The 21104-nt window shown below is 38.9% G+C and overlaps 1 protein-coding gene across 3 annotated transcripts in view; it reads right to left on the bottom strand.

Annotated features, from left to right (window-relative positions):
• Positions 1-21104, bottom strand: part of MAP4K3 (mitogen-activated protein kinase kinase kinase kinase 3) — a 158890-nt gene that overhangs the window by 101134 nt on the left and 36652 nt on the right. For all 3 annotated transcript variants that reach the window (XR_004375124.2, XM_032790833.2, XM_032790832.2), the window contains exons 6-12: positions 18488-18535; positions 14967-15009; positions 13401-13473; positions 9726-9857; positions 9372-9434; positions 9201-9282; positions 8977-9087 (exon numbers count right to left, since the gene is read on the bottom strand). Coding sequence is in view for 2 of the 3 variants with exons in the window: in XM_032790833.2 (XP_032646724.1) it covers positions 8977-9087; positions 9201-9282; positions 9372-9434; positions 9726-9857; positions 13401-13473; positions 14967-15009; positions 18488-18535 (552 nt within the window). In the remaining variant the exon portion in view is untranslated. The remainder of the gene's footprint in view (positions 1-8976; positions 9088-9200; positions 9283-9371; positions 9435-9725; positions 9858-13400; positions 13474-14966; positions 15010-18487; positions 18536-21104) is intronic.

The raw sequence follows: 21104 nt of genomic DNA, 5'->3' as shown, positions 1-21104 counted from the left end.
TATATATATATATAAAAGTGGGCCCTGTGCCAGGGGAGAGCACTACGACACTGTCAGCATGATGCCCGGGGAGAAAGCAGAATTTCAAGACTGGTATCAGGACAACCGATAAGATATTTGACTTGCAGCAGGAGCTTGTGTGAGAAGAGATCATGAAAATGAGATAGCTGTTGCAGTGAAGGGTCCTGATCGAGGTAAACTTGTATATAGATCCTTTCCAGTGCATGATGTTGGCCTCTGTCTACATGGCTATGTACAGATTTATATTTTTACAGCCCAACACCACAGCACTTCTCCCTCCAGACAACTATCACAGACAGAAAAAGCTATTTGACTCCAGCTATCCAGTGGCTGCTGTATATCGCTCATGAAGAAAATATATAGATACAATATGCTTTACAGGTAGGATCCTACCGTCTAGACAGTTATGCCGCCACTAACAGGAAATGCACAGCCTTTCAATTTAATGGTTTTTTTCTACAGTTGTGTCACCTATTATGATGAAAAAGCACATAACCTAATGACAGGGATGACTTCTGGATTTCTTTATTACAAGACATAGCGCAAGACTGATTTTCTGAAAAGATGAGGATATGAAGTCAGGACCCTCTGGGAACACAAGTGGGAGGTGATGATAGAAATAGATAGGGAGCTTGCAGATTTCTTCAACAAAGCCCAACTGCCTCAACTCTGGTGCCGAGGGATGCTCTTTTTGGAGGGAGGTCTAACGCTATTTTCCTGTATTACAAACCTAACCCCCAACGAAGAAATCCACTATTACAATTTTACCAGCCTGCACCCTTTCACAAACAAAACTAAAGCATACCCCATCGAACGAGCCGATATCGTTCATGACAAATTTGGACCCCTCATAAATTATTTTGGAATTCCAAAATTAAATCACACTGCCCACAAGGCCTCTTTCCCTCCAATGTTATCTGTCAGAGTGGGTGGCAAACTTATGTTCTCATTATGCCAAATCTGTGTGGAAACTGAGTAGCAGAAGACATGCACCCATACTGGAGAGTGCCCTCTTGGGGACTTGGTGCACAGTGGAATTGAATGCGGCCATAGCAAAGGGGTGAACGGTGGCAAAAATAACCACCTATGAAACTTGGCATTTTGAAGAAAAATCTGACAAACTCTTTTCTAAGTACAGGAACAAGAGACTTCAGGGTATCCAAGCTGGTGCACAAAGAAAAACAAAATAAGTTAATGATTCTAAAAGAAAGGTGTGCATCTATGCCAACATAAGATTATGCTGAACTCCACAAAGCACCAAATTGCTAAATTGTTTTTAAATTCGGGGGGGGGGGGGGGGGGGGAATATTAGGCAAAAGAACAAACCTACCCAATACCAGCATCATGAGACTCTTGATGAACTCTTTCAGTACCTATTTTCTCCCAGTTATGAGGTTTCATCCTCCAAGTTTATCAATGATGAAACCGCTTGCATGTCTTGGAAGCAAACAAAAGAATGCTACATGGTCTTTGGCAATACCAACATCTTCAGGGCTTATTTCACCACCACTTATGGCCATCTTAGAACTATATAACCTGCTAGACAGGTTGCAAAGAGGTGCCTGTACCATGACACAGAGTAGGTGGTATTTGTGAAAAGGGAGGGAGACTGGAACCTCTCTCCAGTGGATTATAAGGGACCTCACAAGCGAGACCCTGCCAGATCAACATATCACAGAGTTTGTGTCAGTAAGTCCAAAGTCATATGGGTACAAGCTGTCGGAAGGAAAGGCCTACATGAAAGTCAAAGAGATTATCCTCAACATAGCAAACTGTGATAAGATCTACTTTGACAATTTGACAGATCTAGTCCTAGATTATAGCATAGGCCTAGGGAAGTATAACTCAAAGAACATAGAAGTGCAGCAGTCGTCGACCGTAAGGAACAAAAATCAGTAGCAAATAGAGACAAAGACCCTTAAGAAAATACAGACAGTCACAACATGAGAAAGGTTTAAACCCTGCACTACAGCTCTGGAAAATGGATACATGGTAGAAACCTCCTTTTTTTGTAATTCTCACAAGACCTAGCAACTATTAGAAAAGTCACTTTACAAAAAATGTGTTTGATAACACTGAGCAAATATCTGTTATGTCTGAGACTACCGTGTGGTGTTACAGTTGAAGACAATCTCAGTATAAAGAACTGCTTTGTAAATAACCTTTTATCAATTTTGTGGAGGGGTCACCTGATGCTTTTAAGGATGACCACTTGTTTCCTACCAATAAAGTAAATAAGATTATTGTAGACTATTTGATTAACTCTGCTTGTGCAAGTTATGAAATTGAGAAAGCCTTTACCAAGTACATGCATTACAGGAATGTGTGCATTATGTATATAGTTCAAAACGTATTTTGTCGGGGTGGGGTGGGGAGGAAGAGTTGCACAATTAACCAAAACACAAAGTATATGATTCTGTTAAAAAAAAAACAACAACACAGGGATAAAATTACAAATTATTATGCTTGCTCTGCAAATGTACGCTAGCAATGCAGAATTCTTCCTAGGAGCTACTGAAGCTACCAAAAGAACTTATGGCTATCTGGTGGGGGATTTAAATACTTCTACACCAGAGGTTTACAGATTAAGAACTAGGATTTTTCCATCCAGACTGGCCCACAGTTTATACTTTGAAAAGAACAGCTGGGTATAAAAAGAAATGAATTTTTGGTAAGTCCTTTTTAACAGCCAAGGCTGCCAACTGCAAGCACATCTGGCTATGTGAAGAGAAACCTGGTCCTTTTCAAATTACTTAGCCAATCACCCCTGCAGAAAAGGAAGGGCATATTGTGTGCCTCTGATAATTTAGTAGTGCCCAACTCGGAAACAGAACTCAACACCTTAACAGAAAAAGTACCTTTAACACACAATTAAGTACATGTGCTGAAAAAGATGTAAACGTACAAGAACTGTGGAATAAAAGGATCTCACTAGAAAAAAAAAAGCATCTGGTGAAGAAGTCTGGGGGGGGAGTTTATCGACCTCTTAAGTTTTCCTATCCCTCTGATAATGGGACTTTTGACTAATCAATAACAGAGTATGCAGGAAAAAAAATGTACCTAGTGCCTTCCCACTAATTGGAGCAATTAAGGGTTTTCCCTCCAGCGGAGAAAAATATCAGAACAAATGTGGGCCACTCACTGGATACTAAAATGAAAGCTATTCTTCAAAGGACCCATTTATTTGAATATGAAATAAACTTTATGCAGCCGTACTTCAAAGATCCCTAATGTACATGAGGCAGAGTGATGCAGATAAAGGGAAAATAAATCTGTTTCTACTGGAACAGGAAAGAGCATGACTGCCAACCCCCAGAAACACCAAAGAACTCTGACTCCGTTACTCAGAAGGTGTTGGATAATGTGAATGTGTGTTACATGAAAAATGCATTAGTATTGCTAAATAAAGTGGGCAGGGTAAAAACATCTCCTCACAGAACAATTATGGGGCTTTTGTGTACAAAGGCTCAGTTGTTAATAGTTCTAACATGCTTAACTTAGTCAGATTGTCACCCAAACAAGCTCTATTCCTAGAAGACATGGACCTAAAGGATGGGACGTGTTTATAAATGCCATAGTGGAGCTGAACGTACCATCTTCCACAACGCAGCCAACACAGAGCTTTTCGAAAGCCTGAAGGCCTTTAAACCATGGCTGATCAAGAAACCACCCTTTTTTTCCCTCTTAAGAAGCAAAAGTTGGCTAAAACCTAAATGGCTCAATGTGCAATGTTTTTCATGCATTCATTTTTAAAATGGTCATGTTTTCCTTTAAACAAAATATTCCTATACTTAAAAAAAATACTATGTACTTTCTCTGCATTGGCCATTGTACCAAACAAAAAAAAAAAACCCACACCACCAGTCATTAATTGTCTTTAAACCCCCACGTGAGGGTGCTTTATTGAGAAACACTGTTATAAAAGTCATTCCAAGATACACACATCTGGACTTAGAGAAACATGTTTTGAGTAAGCCTAGACATGCCCAAGTTTTTTTTGTGTGTGTGTGTGTGTTGTTTTTTTTAAACAGAATTCATCACTATCCTGTCTCTTGCACTAAGTCATTAGAGTACAGTTTTAATATCTGACCAAAAGATAAACCCTTACTACAGTGATGTAAGAAAAACTGCAGCTATAGCCTCAGGGAAAAGAGCAGGAGTCTTGTGATTGTCCAAGTGAAACACATTGGTGGCATTTTTGTTTAAAAATTTCATAATGCTTCTAGGACAGAACACAGTTTGGGGAGTATCCATATGAGTCAAAAAAGTCTCTACAGTCACATTCAACCAGGTACAAGCTGGGCCACTGTTCACTTGGCTGGTCATGTGCGTGTGTGTTGACCATAAAACCTAGGGGGAAGTCTCTTGAGATACACTGCCACCTGGGAGCCACTCGCAAGGAAGCACATCTAAAAAAATTCTCTTTTGCGTAAGGGTCTGCTGGTAAAACACACAACAGCTGTATAGTGTCCATATTCGCATGTAGTCAAAAGAACGTTTCTACTCTGATTTCTCTCTATGACACTGTCAAAAGCCCCATACACAATCATTTTGATGGTGTCTGTCAAAGCCTTTGCAAAACGTATATCTGGTCTCAGGTTCCCAGTTTTTAATCAGGGAATAGTGATCAGCACATCCCTGGTTGGAAGACAGGTCAAAGGCAAACAAGGTATAACCTGTGCAAACACCTCATGGTTGATTAACAGAGAGTGATCTTCCATGTGTTTACCAGCTGTCTGCACCAGATTCATGTTTTCTCGTGTGGTTTCTCGCCTTGAAGTCTGATTGCAGAGGTTTAGCTGGTATATGTTCACCATCCACACACAAAACCACAAAATTAATACTGTAATGTTTAAAGTGAAAGAGGTTTTAGTGTAATTTCCACTGTCTAGTTTTCCACATCTTCTGTAGCAGCATTCCCTTAAAGGCCAATTCAAAATTGAATCTCTTAACTAGAGTAAATAGATAGACCATGCACTTCTATACAACCAGGTCCATAAGATTTATCAGTCTCAACTTCACTGCTCTCTTTAAAGTTTCAGCCATGGATCATGTGATGCCTGGGTTCATGGAAAGGAAATTCATTCTTCCTGAAATCAGCAATAGCAATCTACCAACTCTTCAGTGAGCCTGAGAAAGAGACTAAAATCTCAGATGAGAGACTCCCTTTGCTAACTTTTCTTTCAAGTTTCACACCGGAAGAAATTTTCATTGATTCAGTCTGCTTGCCCAGTGTCAAAGATCTGATGTGTATGCTCGTATGTTAATTTTGCTTCTGGATTCACTATTTCACTTTAAAAGCAACAAAGAGTCCTGTGGCACCTTATAGACTAACAGACGTATTGCAGCACTTCTCGTGCATCCGATGAAGTAGGTATTCACCCACGAAAGCTCATGCTAACAATATGTCTGTTAGTCTATAAGGTGCCACAGGACTCTCTGCTGCTTTTACAGATCCAGACTAACAGGGCTCCCCTCTGATACTATTTCACTTTAGATAGTCTTCTGTAAACTGTCATCACATTCTAGTGAAGAGCTGCTTACTGATCTTCAATCTCCACATTTCCTTGCAAAGACATCAGCAGCTCTGCAACCATGTCTATTGTGAACACTTCACTTAGAAAATGTTATTCTCCTTTCCCTTCTCCCCCTTTCCCTAGCCCATGTTTTACATAAGATCTAAATAATACTGCACTCACGTCTCTTATGACATTTAGTGCATTCTCCTTTACAGGCTGGACACATTTTCCAAGAATGGTGTAGGTTGGTTTGTTTGTTTTTTTACTATATCTTCCACAAGTAGTTTTCCATTCTTTATAGACAGTCTCCAAATCTTCTGCTTGAGTTTTGTGCTTTTTGCTAAGTCTCACTACAAGTTTGTATTCTTGTGTTCACCTTTGATTTTATCTGAGTTTTTCACACTTCCTAAAAATTGTACATCAGCGAGTTTCTTCACTATGTCATTTAGATCTGGAGTTAGATTTGATGTATTCAAGTAGGTCACTTGCCATTATAAATATGAGACAGCTTACTTTGTATTTCTCACTTTCCATGCAACGATGCAAAATTGCTTGTCAAAGCCTATACATTTTGACCATGCTGATTTATCAGCAAAGGGAAAACCTTCTAGAGGGATTATTATAGGAAATATTAGCTTCACTGCTCTTGAAGAAACTTATTTCTTTTACAATGTTACTTTTCATCCTGCTGCTTCTGTACCTTTAAGGCATCTTTTCCACCCCCTCCCACTTCTCCTGTGGCGACGCTGCTCATCCTTTTCTGTTTCTATGGGTCTGGGACACCTCGCTGAAGCTGTTCTGTTGTGTTGCCCACAGCCCAGTTTCTTGAGAGAGTCTCTTCTCTATGTTCCTTCCTGAGGAAAATATATTTTTCTCTGGCCTCTGCTTTGGGTAGGAGTTTTTCTGGCCCTCCATCCTTCTTAGGACACTTAGTCTTTCTCTTCCCCCCACTGCCAAGTTTAGCCCTGGCGCCAGAACCAGGGCTGCTACAGTGCTTGAGACAAGGAAAATAAACGTTCCCTGCTTGCAGTAGTGGAATTTCACTGATGCTTTTTCTTTTCTCCTTTCTCTAGGAGATAGGATACAGCCATTTCTGTCACCAAATTGCACGTAGTGGGACACACAAGAACTAGGAGCACACTCGGCAGCAGAGGTAAGAACCTTATTAATAGTTAGCCAAAAGTGACAAAGAAGAGTTAAAGCAGGGCTTACTTTTAAAGAGCCCTCCAGCACAATCATAATCCCTGTGGAATGAAATGGCTTCAGCAAAGGAAGATTTGACATTAATCACTTCAAAGGCCCAAGAAGAGAATTCAAGACGAGGAAGGCGCAAATTGTATCAGAGATCCTTTCCACAAGAAAATGGCAGAAGACAACTGCACGTCAATTATTCAATCCAACTTCCAAGAAACCAGAGACAACCCCATAGGCATAGGGAGAGCAACTCTTAGAACCACTCCTTCCTAACTTCCTGCTACAATTTTAAAGGAACTGTATATGCATCCTCACAACTTCCCCCCTTTTTTCCTGTACAAACAGTATTTAACAAGAATTAAACTACAAATCAGAAATGCAGATATGTCACTGGTTTCACTACCTGTCCACATGTGATCATCTTTTGGTCTTGATGAAGGGTCCCCCCCATCATAATCATTTGGATTATGAAAACCCAAAAGTTAAGAGACTCCAGTCCAATAGCCTTAGCATTCAACAGATCATCTCCTTTAGCTAGGGATGCAGTGAGACCCTTTCCACCTGGTGCTGCTCTCCCTTGTTGTTTACTGTCTTTAGATTGTAAGATCTTCACTGTAAAAATAGGGTCTCTTTCTTCTGCGAATTGCCTGCATGCTGTCTGGTACAGTACTACAATCATTAATAAGAATATTACATTAATGAATTGCTTACTCCCACCCCTTGTCCTTCTGTTTGTGTACAGTATTTTATTTCCCCAGGTCTTAAGAACCTACATTACTATTGCATAATGCTCAGAACGTTGTGGGCATTAACAGAAACAAACAAATAATATAACATTGGCTCATTTCAAGTTCTAATGAGATGTGTTAGTCTTGTCATCTTCAAGTTTTATTTCTTATCACATCTGACCAACTTTTGTCTAACTAACAGTCTCTGAAGTCAAAACTAAAATTTTGGAATGCAATAGTTTAGCCTGGTCTCACCCTGAAAATTTGCAGACATTTTGAGAGTTAGTTTTTCACAAAAGAGATCAAATACAAACATATAGGAACACAATTACAGAATCTATGGCATGCCTGCCTGTCACAAAAGATTTAAGCTTTCAAAACCGATAATTTGGAAGGTGCTAATATTTGGATAGTCTACATCTATACTGTGTATGCAAATACACCATAAACTAGACACACTGACTGCATGGCTATCCATTTTCTCTTCTTTATGAAACATTTAATTACTGCCTGGTTTATCATTCTTATACAAGCATGCTATTTTTTTCATCTGTAGAAGCTTGCACTGATGTTATCATGCCTTGATATTTGACAAAACTAAGTGAAATCAAGTTTTCTGGATTATTTTAAAACTGGAAATAATATAGATATAACCTGCAAAAGGAATGTAACACAATACAAACAACTTTTTAAAAAAAGATCAAAGAAAACACTACACGAAACATACTTTCACTGTGATACTAGTGCTGAATAGAAGATTAGCAGTGGAAGACAAAGTTCTACACTGATCCTAAAATAGTTTCCAAGCCTTATCTCCTTGTGGGAGATAAGGTGGAGGAGACAGGGTGAAGGAAGGACATCCATGTGAAGAATCAGGGAAAAAGGGACTTGGCTTTACACAGTAGTACTGAAGAACTAGTCGCATACCTGTATGGGTTCAGGGCAAAAGTTCTGGCTCATTTAGAGACTGCTACAGAGGATACTCCTAATACAGATCTCTCTCAGATGAAATGAAGGAACCATAAGGTTTGCTACTAAAGGACAATCATTTGGGGAAGAGATTCCAAAACAGAGAGAATCTCAGTACTCCACATTCATGAACCTGAATATCTATTAACAAAAGAATAGAAGTAGGCTTTGTAAACAGTTTCTACTCCTATACCTCTGTGGATTTAGGATTTTTTTTTTTTTTTTTTTTAATACTACCATATACGACCTGGTCCTCATTTAAACAATAATTAAGAACCTAAAATATTAGACACTTTGAAATTATCATTTCACCCTTGCTTTCTGCTTCAAGTTTTTCTTCCAAATTATAACAAAAATTCTGATAATTTACTGCACTTGTGACAAAATGCCATACTCTGGTTACACAGATTAAAATGACCTTTTAAAAGCTTTTGAGATCTCAGAATAGACATAGTAAATGCTTTTATATCTATAAGTGTCAAACATTTAAAAAAAACATTTACTAGCAAAGCCCATTTACTTCTATGGTTAGCATGTACTCTCACCTCAGGATCATCATCATCAAAATCATGGTACGTGGAATGATCAGGATTATCCATTTTATCCAATAATTCAATAGCAAGGGTTCGATTTAAGGGCTGTGTAACAAAAGGGTGCTATAAGACAAAGACAAGGGAAAAGAGGAAGATTAAATTAAAACTTCAACACAGTAAGTTTAAAGGTACTTTCAGCTCAGAACTACTTCAGAAAATACAAACAAAAATCATACCTGTAGTAATTTTTCAGCTGTAGGTCTCTTCTTGGGATTTTTTGTAAGTGCCATTTTCACAAAGTGATGGAAATTATTTGACCTGCAAAATGAAATAGTGAACATTAGACTTCATGCATTTCACTAAACTACTGATTAGTATAATATAATAAGAGAGCAAAATATGCTTACCATTTCATTTTGTCCCTTAGCTTGGGAGGCTGAAAGTTGCTTTTCGTCATTAAAAACAGTGCTCTGAAAACCGATAACATTTTTGTGATTTTTTTGTATTGTGATTATCCATTACTTTACAAACTTATTTTTGGCTGCAATAAAAAAAATCCATCAGCCCAAAAAAAGATGAGATGAGGCTACCTGTTTATGCAAAATGCAGCCATTACAAATTTTCATGTGTACATTTTGAAAACTTGCATACAATACTACTGGCAATAACCCCTCATATTACAAACTTATCTAGCCAATTATTTAAAAAAATGTTATTCACAGAACTTTACAGCCTGCCATAAACAGATTTTATTTACCAACCTCATGGGATGCAAGTCAAACATAGGAGGCTGAAGTTCTGCAAGTTCTATAGCAGTTATTCCAACGGCCCAAAGATCACACAGTTGGTTATAGCCACCCTTCCTTTCAACTGCAGCAACTTCTGGAGCCATCCTAAAATATATATGTTTTTAAGAGAAAAGACATTTTTCTGTTAGATTTCTCTCTCTCCACAACTAACTCAAACACTTTTCAGTGTGAGTCCATGTTTTATTATTCATTTTTCTAGAGCACATTGTATACACAACCTTTTATTTATTTGACTTATTTGTAAGCATTTGAAATCCTATGATCTACTGAGCTTCAATGGTATTTCGGATTTTTTTTCCACTTTGTCCATTTCACTCTATGGCATTAGTGTTGTGGTGTACGTTCACTCAATTGAGGAGAGCTGGCTGCAAGTCATTTCAAAATCAGTTAACACTCTTGAGTCAGACGAACTGCAACTGTGAGTTGCAATTTTCTGTCTATATCCTCCCAGGGCTGAGCATACTGCCTCCCAAATACCCCAAAGTCTGGCAACAAATGGACAAAACCAGCTAGTGTCGGCTTTTTAGCCATAGCACAAGTGAGCTATCACTGGATTACCAAACTAGCCCTACCATTTTATGATTAAACTGGAGTACAAACTAACTATAAAAAAAGTTTTAAAACATCAGCCTGGAAAGTGAGAAAATGAAGGTTAGGAGAATTCTATAGGAAAATGCATCTAACTTTTTCACTCCTTGAGTCATCAGACCTGGGATTTATTCCTGACTTTGCACATATGTCCTGTGAGACACTTAATCACTTTGTGTCTCAGTTTCCTCATCTGTAAAATGGAAATAATTATCTACTTCACTGGGGTGTTGAGAGATTTCATTAAAATTTGCAAAGTACTTTGAGATCCTCAGATGAAAAAGTACTATATACTGAATTGATATTCATAAACAGAAGCACCCAATACATTTTAAATTATTGACTAACCAATCTAATGTGAAAACACCTGTTTTGGTTTGTTACAGATATGGTTACAGGCTATGAACTCAATCCAAGCATGGCTGGGTCTCATTAATATGGAAAACCACCAAGAAAAACCCCAGCTGGAGTAGGAGTTCAGTAGATGATACTCTTCCCTCCCAGTCGGTAATAAATCAATGCCCCAGCACAATGGTAGGTGACACTATGTAGCAGGAGAAAAATGAAAACTGCTCTAAACACAGATAGCCCTACATCTGTCATCAAGAAAGATATGTTTCTTGCATAGCTGTGTTGTTAAGCTTGGTGACTTGAACATGTTCCAATATGAATAATTACAGTCTGCTTACCTAAATTTCTTCTCCCATCTCAATTGAGTACATTAGTTTATGTACCCTGTCTTAAATTATTGTGCAACTTCACTCGAGGTGGTTAAAGAGACTGTCATATATATTAAGTTTTAAAGCATTTTGTAATCTTTTTGGTAACATAGGTACTACGTAAGTGTGAGGTCTTACGTTATTACAAAACTAACAAAAAGCACTAAGTTTGCTAGTTTAGCTAAAAGGGGATGAGATGAACGTCTGTCTCTTTTCCTCCTGTTATTTTTCTCTTTACCCCCTTAAAAGCAATTCTCAGAATTAACAGGTTAAACAAAATAGAAAAAATCACTTGAACATTTAGTTGCAGACCTATATACTGTTACACATCTTGTATGACACATACATTCAGCTGGGTCCTGAACAAGCAAGGAATCTGGTCAGCAGTTACACCTGGCTCCCACTAGAGACCACTGTGGCACGTGCTGAACAGGCACCCACTCTGTCTCTCTGATTGTTCTCTAATCCCCCTGCCCTTTTCCAAGCCATTTGGAGCAGGGAAGTTTATATTTGTTGCTTTAGTGCCTCAAAGGCAAGAAAAGCAAGGAGCTACTGCTGGACGGAAGAGACCACTGAGAAACAGGAGCTAAGGGAGGAATAGGAGATAGGGGGAGGAGTAAAAGCTAATGTGGAAATGGAAGGCAAGTACCAATGGAGCTAGTACTACCCTATAGCAACTTCCTCCGCTCTCACCCAGCGACCATACCCTCTCCTCATAAAAAACCCCTGGTTATCTTTAACACGTACAGCCCACGCCTTCCCCTCCCTTCCATCTCTTCAAAGGGGTACAAGAAATGAAGTCTTACTTGCTCCTACTGCTCAGGGAAGCCATCCAAAGTAAAACTGGTGCCTTTTACCAGCATTAAATCCACACAATATTTTCAAAAGTGATGTTCATGATTATATGCAAATTATTTACAATTATGCAAGTCAGCTTGAAACATTACCTAAGGAGACTGACAAAACTTGGCAGCTACATAGTGGTTTGTGTTAAAAACCACTATAGATCAGGATTACAGTCATCCAGGCACTTCAGCCAGGAAACAGAGCCACAATCCATTTATGCAATCATGAGTGGAAGATGGTTTGTACAACTGTGAAAGGGAGGTGGGTCCATGTGACTCTATATATTAAAAATACAGCCCACACTATGGAAAAGCTTGAACACCTTGTTTATGGGCATATTTCAAGAATTCAAATCCAAATGGAGAGACTTGTGCTAACATATACATATTTGTACATAATGTTTTCACACAAAGGATCTCAAAATACTTTTCAAAGAAGCACAGAACAGAGAAATAATTTTTTACAGTAAATATACACAATTCTCTTAAACGCAGCCAGGTGGGATAGCTCAGTGGTTTGAGCACTGGCCTGCTAAACCCAGGATTGTGAGTTCAATTCTTAAGATGGCCATTTAGAGGTCTGGGGCAAAAATCTGTCTGGGGTTTGGTCCTGCTTTGAGCAGGGGGTTGGACTAGATGACCTCCTGAAGTCCCTTCCAACCCTGATATTCTATGAAAGTCATTTCCAGTACATAGGTGGAGTAAAAGAAAAAGCTGAAATTTAAAAATGATAAATATGCAAGTAAATATACTTGTAGGCCAGTTATAGTGAGAAAAGACTAAAAGGGTGTGGAGTACTAGTGGAAGGGAAAGGGAGGTGGGATTTAATTTAATAACAGACTAAGGCAAATAGGAAGGTTTTTAAACAAGATTTGAAGAGGAAGTGGCTGAGAAGAGCACTCCAGACATAGCAAGCACATCTGTTGACACAAACAAGTGAAACAACAACAACTCCCAACTGTGAAGAGTTCCAGGAAAGGCATGTCAGTGAAAAGAAACATTTGAAACCTAAATGGGTGGGTAGAAAAAGTATTTGTAAGATCGGAATTAAAGGGGCAAACTCCAGGGAGAACTTTAAAATTAGATTCAGTGACTGATTAGTCAGCGGTGATGAAATATATAGCTGATACAACTATTTTTCAGAGCATCACAGTACTCTGGTCACAACGTTCTGATGTTTTGCTATGTTTCATATTTGCCATAAGTCATTAAAAAAATAAAATATATGAGCAATAAACTAAGATTCTCAAAATGCTTGGTCTAAACAGGAAATTAAGTACAGAAACTTTAAATAAATTCTTATTTTTGGTTTTAAATATTAGAGGGGTAACCGTGTTAGTCTGGATCTGTAAAAGCAGCAAAGAGTCCTGTGGCACCTTTTAGACTAACAGATGTATTGGAGCATGAGCTTTCGTGGGTATTTTTGGTTTTGTAAAAGTTATTATTACATTAACTATCAAGTAAAACACAATTACCAATATGGTGTGCCAATGAAAGATTTCCTTTTGGCAATTGTAGCTGTTATCTGTGCAGATACTCCAAAATCAGCTATAAAAAAATGAAGATTAATTAATTAAAGTAGTAATGATCAAAGGTAATTAATTATCAACAGGAGAGTTAAGCTTCTTTGTAGTAAAAACTTCTAAATATTCAAGGACACAGAAGCTATGAGGTTTTTACAGGATCCATCATAAATTTCCATAGAATCACCGTCTCCAAACCATCCTGCCGAACACACACCACAAGAAACATGCAGAAGGAATTGCAGTGTAGAAGTCCTAACAGACACAAATATGTATATGTTCCCATGTTAGAGTACACCTATGAATTTTATACCATCTACTCATGTAATAAACCCTTTACAAATCCTCTGAACAAAGTTATTTTCATCCGCTCTGCTTTGCTGAAATCACATTATATCACTACTTCGGAAACTTTTGTAAAGAACTGAGACATATCTTCATATAGACGTGTAATACCACATATTAATGTTGATCATAAAATGTGTTTATTTCGTTAATGTAAAACATGACCAGAAATATTAACATTGATAATATTTTAAAATAATCTTTGTTACTACAAAAATAGAAGGGCAGTCAGAGGCAGTTGTAACTGACCAAGGATATTAACACTTTTTGAACAACAGACCATGGTTAAATTCAAGAAAGTCTTCTAGAAATGTAATCAACATCAGTTTAAAAATAAAACAGATTTAAACTACAAATGAAGACATTAACAAAGCCCCTAACTCCTAATATTGTGCCTGAATAAATTAATTATAAAATGTGACTAAGTGTGAATCTGTTTCTTTTACAATGGTGTTTTTCACTTTGTTTTTAAAACAAAAAGGTGTTCTTTCCCTTCCTGGTTGCTAACCAGTTCTGACTGGGAAATCAAATCACCCATGTTAAAGTTAAAATAAATTAAAAAGCAGCAAGTCTTGACGTTCTCATTTTCCACTCTTCCAATACATAGAATGCAATTAATAAGATCAATAACATGTTTTATTAGTTAACATTTTCCCTATAATTCAAGTAATTGTATACATTTAATTTGAAATGTAATGCAATATATTCCAGTACCTATAAAAAAAAATTTTTAAATAGACTCTGGTAAGTACTGTATTCATAAGGATCTTCTAATATATGCTTTTAGATTCATATATTTATGCAGTCTTTGGAGGCAGTTTTCATATTTCTGAGACTTGGCAGGTGCATTTATTAAAATGAAATGTAGTAATGGATTTTTAGCCTACCTTTTCAATGTCAGACTAATTCCCTATGGGAGTATGTCTTTCACCTGATTTCCAAAACTATAGTCTGATTAGCCAGTTGTGCACACCCATGCACCAATTCAATTACAGCGGAGACCTCATCAATGAAAAAACTAGTCCTAATAATACCTCCCCTCTCACTGAAGTTTACTGGTATTATATAAAATTCTGGCATTCCTGGATGAGAATTCAAAAAAATTTTATAATCTGCAGTATCTTCTAGTATCTTTTTGCAGTATAATCTGAAAAAGACTTCTGAAGTACTTACCTAATTTTACATGGCCATTATCTGTTAAAAGAATATTTGCTCCCTTAAAAGAGAAAAAAATAATTCAATTAAAATGTGTATCTTTTTCTAACATTATATGCTTCTTTATGCTCTGAGATATAAACCCTAGCATCAAATATTGCCTATATTCTGTATTGTATTTAATTTATTTAAATTTACACAAATGCTAAGAGAACACCTGTCCGTATGTTCTAGAGGCCCTTGATATAACTTTAAAATCAATCATAAATAATACCATATGTGCAACAGTACAATTTATTCTAATCCTCCCTCTGTAAGACAGGCAACAAAAAAAGGTCAAATCCCCTGCCTCTCCAAATAATCTCCCACCCTTACTTAACTCTATAGACCTAATCGTAACACAGTTACAAAGTTTGAGCTTCATCTTGAAATCATTACTTCTGTGATAAAGTGATGCAAAACTGGGCTGTCAAATAACACAGGAGCAAGGAGAGACAAATTAAGACATAAAGGCAAAGAGCATATATGTTTTGAGACAAAATTTGAAAAGAAATTGAAAGCAGAGGACAAACCAAGACAGACTGTTTGAAGAATCTGAAATGTGTTCAACTGAAATGACAACATTAGGTTATGGGACTCCCATGTTCACAAATACCCTGTAAATTTTACTGTAGCTCTATATGTCTATGCAACTCAGATTCCCATTAGTTATGAAATCCTCTCCCAAACAGCAGAAATAGTTTTGTGACCATTTGCCTCTATTGATTAAATCTTACTTTCCCTTCTCTATCTACATTCATTAATAGGCGACTTATAAAGATCAAACAGGAAAGCAATCAGATTTATATTTCCAAAAGAAAAACAGTTTAGTCCCATTTTGAGATCCTCACTCGTTGTAATCTGATGGACCTGCCTTGATACTAAAATGCCTAGGAAAACAGCGATTTTGCTTGTGCTAGATTTGGAAAGTACACTGCTGTGAGGCTACATGCAGTGTTTATTTGGATTTAACAACCAGAACCAATGCTCAAAATTGATCCTTCATATCAGATTCCATTATAATTATCTGTTATGAAGGACATGGAACAAGCCTGAGCTGAACAAAGAGGTTGGGTAAAGCAGGACTGAACTGAGGGAGAGGCTGCCTAAAGCAGAGCTAAACAGGAAGGAGCAGATAAACTGATTTAGCGGCAGATGTTTGCACCACAGACAAGCTGGTGCATGAAAAAGCCAAGCAGGTTTTCCAAAGTGCAGCTTATGCTTTTCTGGTTACCAGTTTTTACACAAAAGGACAACGTAGGCCCTCAGGACACCCATGCAACCCAATAGCTTCGAAAGGCTTTGCACAAGTATAACTAATAGACCTTGTGACTAGAACATAGTACAGTAACCCCTCCCTTAATGTTGTAGTTATGTTCCTGAAAAATGCAACTTTAAGTGAAACAATGTTAAGCAAATCCAATTTCCCCATAAGAATTAATGTAAATGGGGGGGGGGGGTCCAGGGAAATTTTTTTCAGACAAAAGACTATATTGTGTGCATATATATGTGTGTGTGTGTACACACACACACACTCACAGTATAAGTTTTAAACAAATCATTTAATACTAGTACTCAGTGATGATGATTGTGAAGCTTGGTTCAGGTGGAGGAGTCAGAGGGTGGGATATTTCCCTTACTGCTAAATGATGAACTAGCAATTGGCCAAGCCCTCAAGGGTTAACTCTCTCACTCTACAAGGCAGCAGGAATGGAGGGAGGGGAGACATCGCAGACAGAGACACATATCCTATGTGTGAGAGAGAGAGATGTGCATTTCCCCTTTAAGTACACTTACTTGTTAATTAGATCAGCTTGCTGAGACTGCAGCTGCTGCAAGTTCCCTCTGTCCTGAGCCCTGGTGTGTCTCCCCTGCTCTACGGAAGATGGAGTAAGCGGGGTGCAGGAGCAGGGGGGAGGGGGACATTCTGACATTAGCCCCCCTCTTCCTTCCCCCCTCCCCACCCCTCCCAGAAAGCAGGAGTCTCAGGGAGCAGCTCCAAGGCAGAGGGCAGGAGCAGCACATGGCAGTGGGGGGGAGGGACAGCTGAACTGCAGGCAGCTGCTGCACAGGGAACTTAGGGGGGCGGGGAGCTAACAGGGCGGCTGCCGGTCCACCTTGGTTCCAAGCCCCTACCAGCTAGCTGCAACGGGCTGCTCTTCCTGCAAGCAGTAGCAAGGCCAGCTCCAGGCACCAGCCCAGCAAGCAGGTGCTTGGGGCGGCCAAGGGGAAGCGGCAGCACATCGGGCTCTTCGGCGGTGGGTCCCTCAGTCCCTCTTGGAGGGAAGGACCTGCTGGCGAATTGCCGCCGAAGAAGAAAGTGGCATAGTGGAACTGCCACCGATCGCGGGTGCCCTCACCCCACCGCTTGGGGCGGCAAAAACCCTGGAGCTGGCCCTGAGCTGCAGACAAAGCAGGCAGCTGCCAAACGATGTTCTAAGAGAGTATTGCACAATTTTAAATGAGCATGTTCCCTAATTGATCAGCAGCGTAACAACGAAACGTTAAGTTAACTGGGATGACTTTAAGTGAGGAGTTACTGTACATAATTCTCTGACTAATGCACAAGTAGTACCACAATCCAGTTCATGTCCTCTCAGCTGCATTGACTCTGCAACATTAACAGGAGTAAATATGTAACAATCACAAACAGGCAGGCATGGCTCAATACAGGATGCAGATCTTTAGCTTAAGGGGATGCCATTTTTCACAGTAAAACTATTTTATAAGAACACCAATTTTGTTTAAATTCTATTAAGCATTATGGGTCTGATCTACAGCCAAATGAAGTCAACTGAAAGATACTAGACTTTGGATCAGTCCCTTTATTCCTGTAATATGAGCAGATAAAAAGTAGTTCTGGATTTTGTAACTATCTTCAATTAAACTTTAGAGTCTTATAACATACATTCCTTTATGTGGGCCAAACTGGATTTTGGCCACCCTCTAACATGACCACATGATAGAGGGGAAGGAATGCCTCCTCCCCACCAACCCATAAGTGCTGTGCAGAATAGCAGCTCCAGCCCTGAGTTATGCCCCCAAAAGTGGGGTTTGGCCTTGCCATGACTCCATCCTGCTGGCTGGTGCAAAGGGAGGTGTATGCTGCACCTTAAACATACGTCAAAAATTAAATTCTCCTTCCACTTTCCTCCAGCACAACTGAAAATGCTCCCCTAAGGTAATATGTCTCTGTATTCCCCCCAATGCAGGGCAGTGTCACAATTTAGTCCCAAGTAAGTGCTCTGTTTGATTTAAGTGATAAAAAAAACTGAATTATTCTCCAAGCATACATTTTAGAAGTGTCTTACTTCTGTTTTAAAAAAAAAAAGTGACTACTGAACCCCAATAAAAAATGAAATTAGTAAAAAACAAAAAAAATAATTAGCAGTACTTAAATACTTCTCTGTAAAATGGATATATAACAACAGTCAACTAATTGTGAGAGTAGCTTTTTTTAATTTTAAGGGAATCAAAATACAAAAAAAAAATTGACCTACCTTGATGTCTCTGTGCATTTTTCCTTTACTATGAAGATAATATAATCCCTGCAGTTTAAGAACAAGGGCTTTAGTTAAAGAAAATACTTACATCATCATTTAGCCTAAACATTTTTCATTTTACAGAAAATTATTTACTAGATTAAAAGAATAAGATTTAGGATACAATTCAGTGATTTACTAAAAGTTAATAAATACTGTTTTGGCTGGTTGTGAAATGAGAATGAGAATGAAACTAGATTTTAACAATCATACATTCAAACTGTACTTATCTAGCAGCAGCCAATTTAGAGATAGGACAAAGAACGAATGGGGGGGGCGAAATCAGTAAATAGATACACCTCTACCTGATATATCTGAATTTGTATTATATGGGGTCGCATTATAATGCAGTAAAGCAGCGCTCCGGGGGGGGGGCGGGGCTTCACACTCCAGCAGATCAAAGCAAGTTTGATATAACGCGGTTTCACTTATAACGCAGTAAGATTTTTTGACTCCCAAGGACAGCATTATATCAGGGTAGAGGTGTATAACGAGCACCATATTCATAACAGGAAAACAAGGAGCGTGAGAATATTGTCCTTCTGGGCATGTAGAGTGCCATCTCTGTTGTGCACCATTTAGATACACCTCTACCTTGATATAACGCTGTCCTTGGAAGCCAAAAAATCTTACCGCATTATAGGTGAAACCGTGTTATATTGAACTTACTTTGATCCACCGGAGTGCGCAGCCCCGGCCTCCCGGAGCACTGCTTTATCACATTATATCCAAATTCGTGTTATATCGGGTGGCGTTATATCGAGGTAGCAGTGTATTTCTAAAGTGCCTATCCCTGCTTTATCTCACTGTTCAAGTTAGACACCTATTGTACAGATCATCTGCTTAAATACCAATTTTCAATTAACTCCCAAATAGATAGAACCTTTTTGCCCAATGCAGGAGCTCAACTCTGGTCTATGTATCAAACTTAGTGGAATTTCTGTAGGAGGCATTTTAGGTGCTTCCTCCAGGATTTGACACATGGAATGAAATAATATCCAAGAACGGATGGTGCGCTCCAGTCAATCATGGTCCTTGCTGAACCAGAAGGCATAGTAATACTGAACAACCATAAGGGAAATTGTATGAGTACAATCATGGCATTCCTGAATTCAGTGAACCAGCTTTCTTCTTCCATACTTGAAATGATAGAGAATAGAAAATTGGAGAGCATCAACTGCACATAAGAATAAGTTCAGCTAAAGGCTCTGAGAGAACTGGAGCTAAAGACTCTCATATCTAAACACCACCTGGCACAGAAGCTGTTTGGGGTGACCCCTGTACAGTGCCTCAGCAATGCATCCAGACTTGAACTTCAAAGGTGGTGAGATGAAGGGGAAGAAGTTGAGCCTGATGACAACACAGGCTACTGAAAGCACACCGCCTTCAGTGCTCCACTCTCTGCACTGTATTCAGTGAGTACCCAGAATCAAGTACAAGGTTCCAAAATCCTCTCTGAGACTGACTGCAGTTGAACAACTGTCTTACTCTCGGCAGCCATAAAATCTCATAATGGTTGCATTTCTCCAGAACTCAAGACGGAAGCACTTAAGTGTGGGACAGAGACCTACTTTGGCAAGTGGACCAAGACTACAGAATTCACTCCTGGAAAAAAATGGGTTTACTGTGAATATTACCATCTTCAGATTGAAAAATAAGCCCCACTTCTTTTAAATAGCCTTCACACAGTGATAAAAGCAAACCACTGACAGGTGGAGTTAGGGATTGCTTCTAAGATTTGTTAGCTGCTCAGATGATGAGCAAGGCATAAATACCTAGACAGATAGGAGCACTAGCAAGGATATGCTTTTGGGAGGTGTTTTTCTCTTTTTTGTCAGCTCATCAATAGTCTGAATGCAATTTAGCTGGAAAGCTAGTCAGCGCTCCTGACTGGAACTCCTTTATCGACCACAAGAGAAAAGAACTGATCACTGAGGCACCAAGGGGAATCTAGGTTCCTGAGCACAGCTGGCATGCGACAACCAGCTGGAACTAGCAACTTAGAATTTTGAGATGAGAGAATCCCCACCACATGTGCATCCACGGACTTGGACCAAAAAGTGGGATTCATTGTAATGAGTATCTTTGGAGAAATAGGTATTTTTGTACAGACACACAGCTGACATCAGCTTCAACAGTTTTACTAATAGCCCCTAGATTTAAACGTCTTGCGGTTGTTACGGGACTGGGTCAACAATTCGCTCACTTCCACCACTGATCTAAAAGAACCCAAGGCCAAGGCTTCAGAAAACATATGCCTAAATGTAGACCCTTAGAAGTCCGTATTTAGGCAAAGAAGGAACAGATTTCCAAAAGTGATGAGTACACAAATGCTCCTCCTGATTTCAATGGGAGCTGCTGGGAACCCCTTGCAAAATAAACTCCCTTTTTTAGGTTCCTAAACATGGACATGTAGCCTAACTTTAGGCACCCCACGGTGAAATTCTAGCCCCACTGAAGTCTGTGGCAAAACTTCTATCAACTTTAATGGGACCAGGATTTCCCACCCTGGTTTTGGACTAAGCCTGCTGACTTTTAGAGAGTGATATAAGATATATTTTCCTCAGGCTTTTGA

This window comes from Chelonoidis abingdonii, chromosome 3 (genome assembly GCF_003597395.2).
Source record: "Chelonoidis abingdonii isolate Lonesome George chromosome 3, CheloAbing_2.0, whole genome shotgun sequence".
In the NCBI taxonomy this organism is placed as follows: Eukaryota; Metazoa; Chordata; order Testudines; family Testudinidae; genus Chelonoidis; species Chelonoidis abingdonii.
Note: the sequence above shows the minus strand (reverse complement) of the source record. Positions and strands in the feature narration are given on the sequence as shown.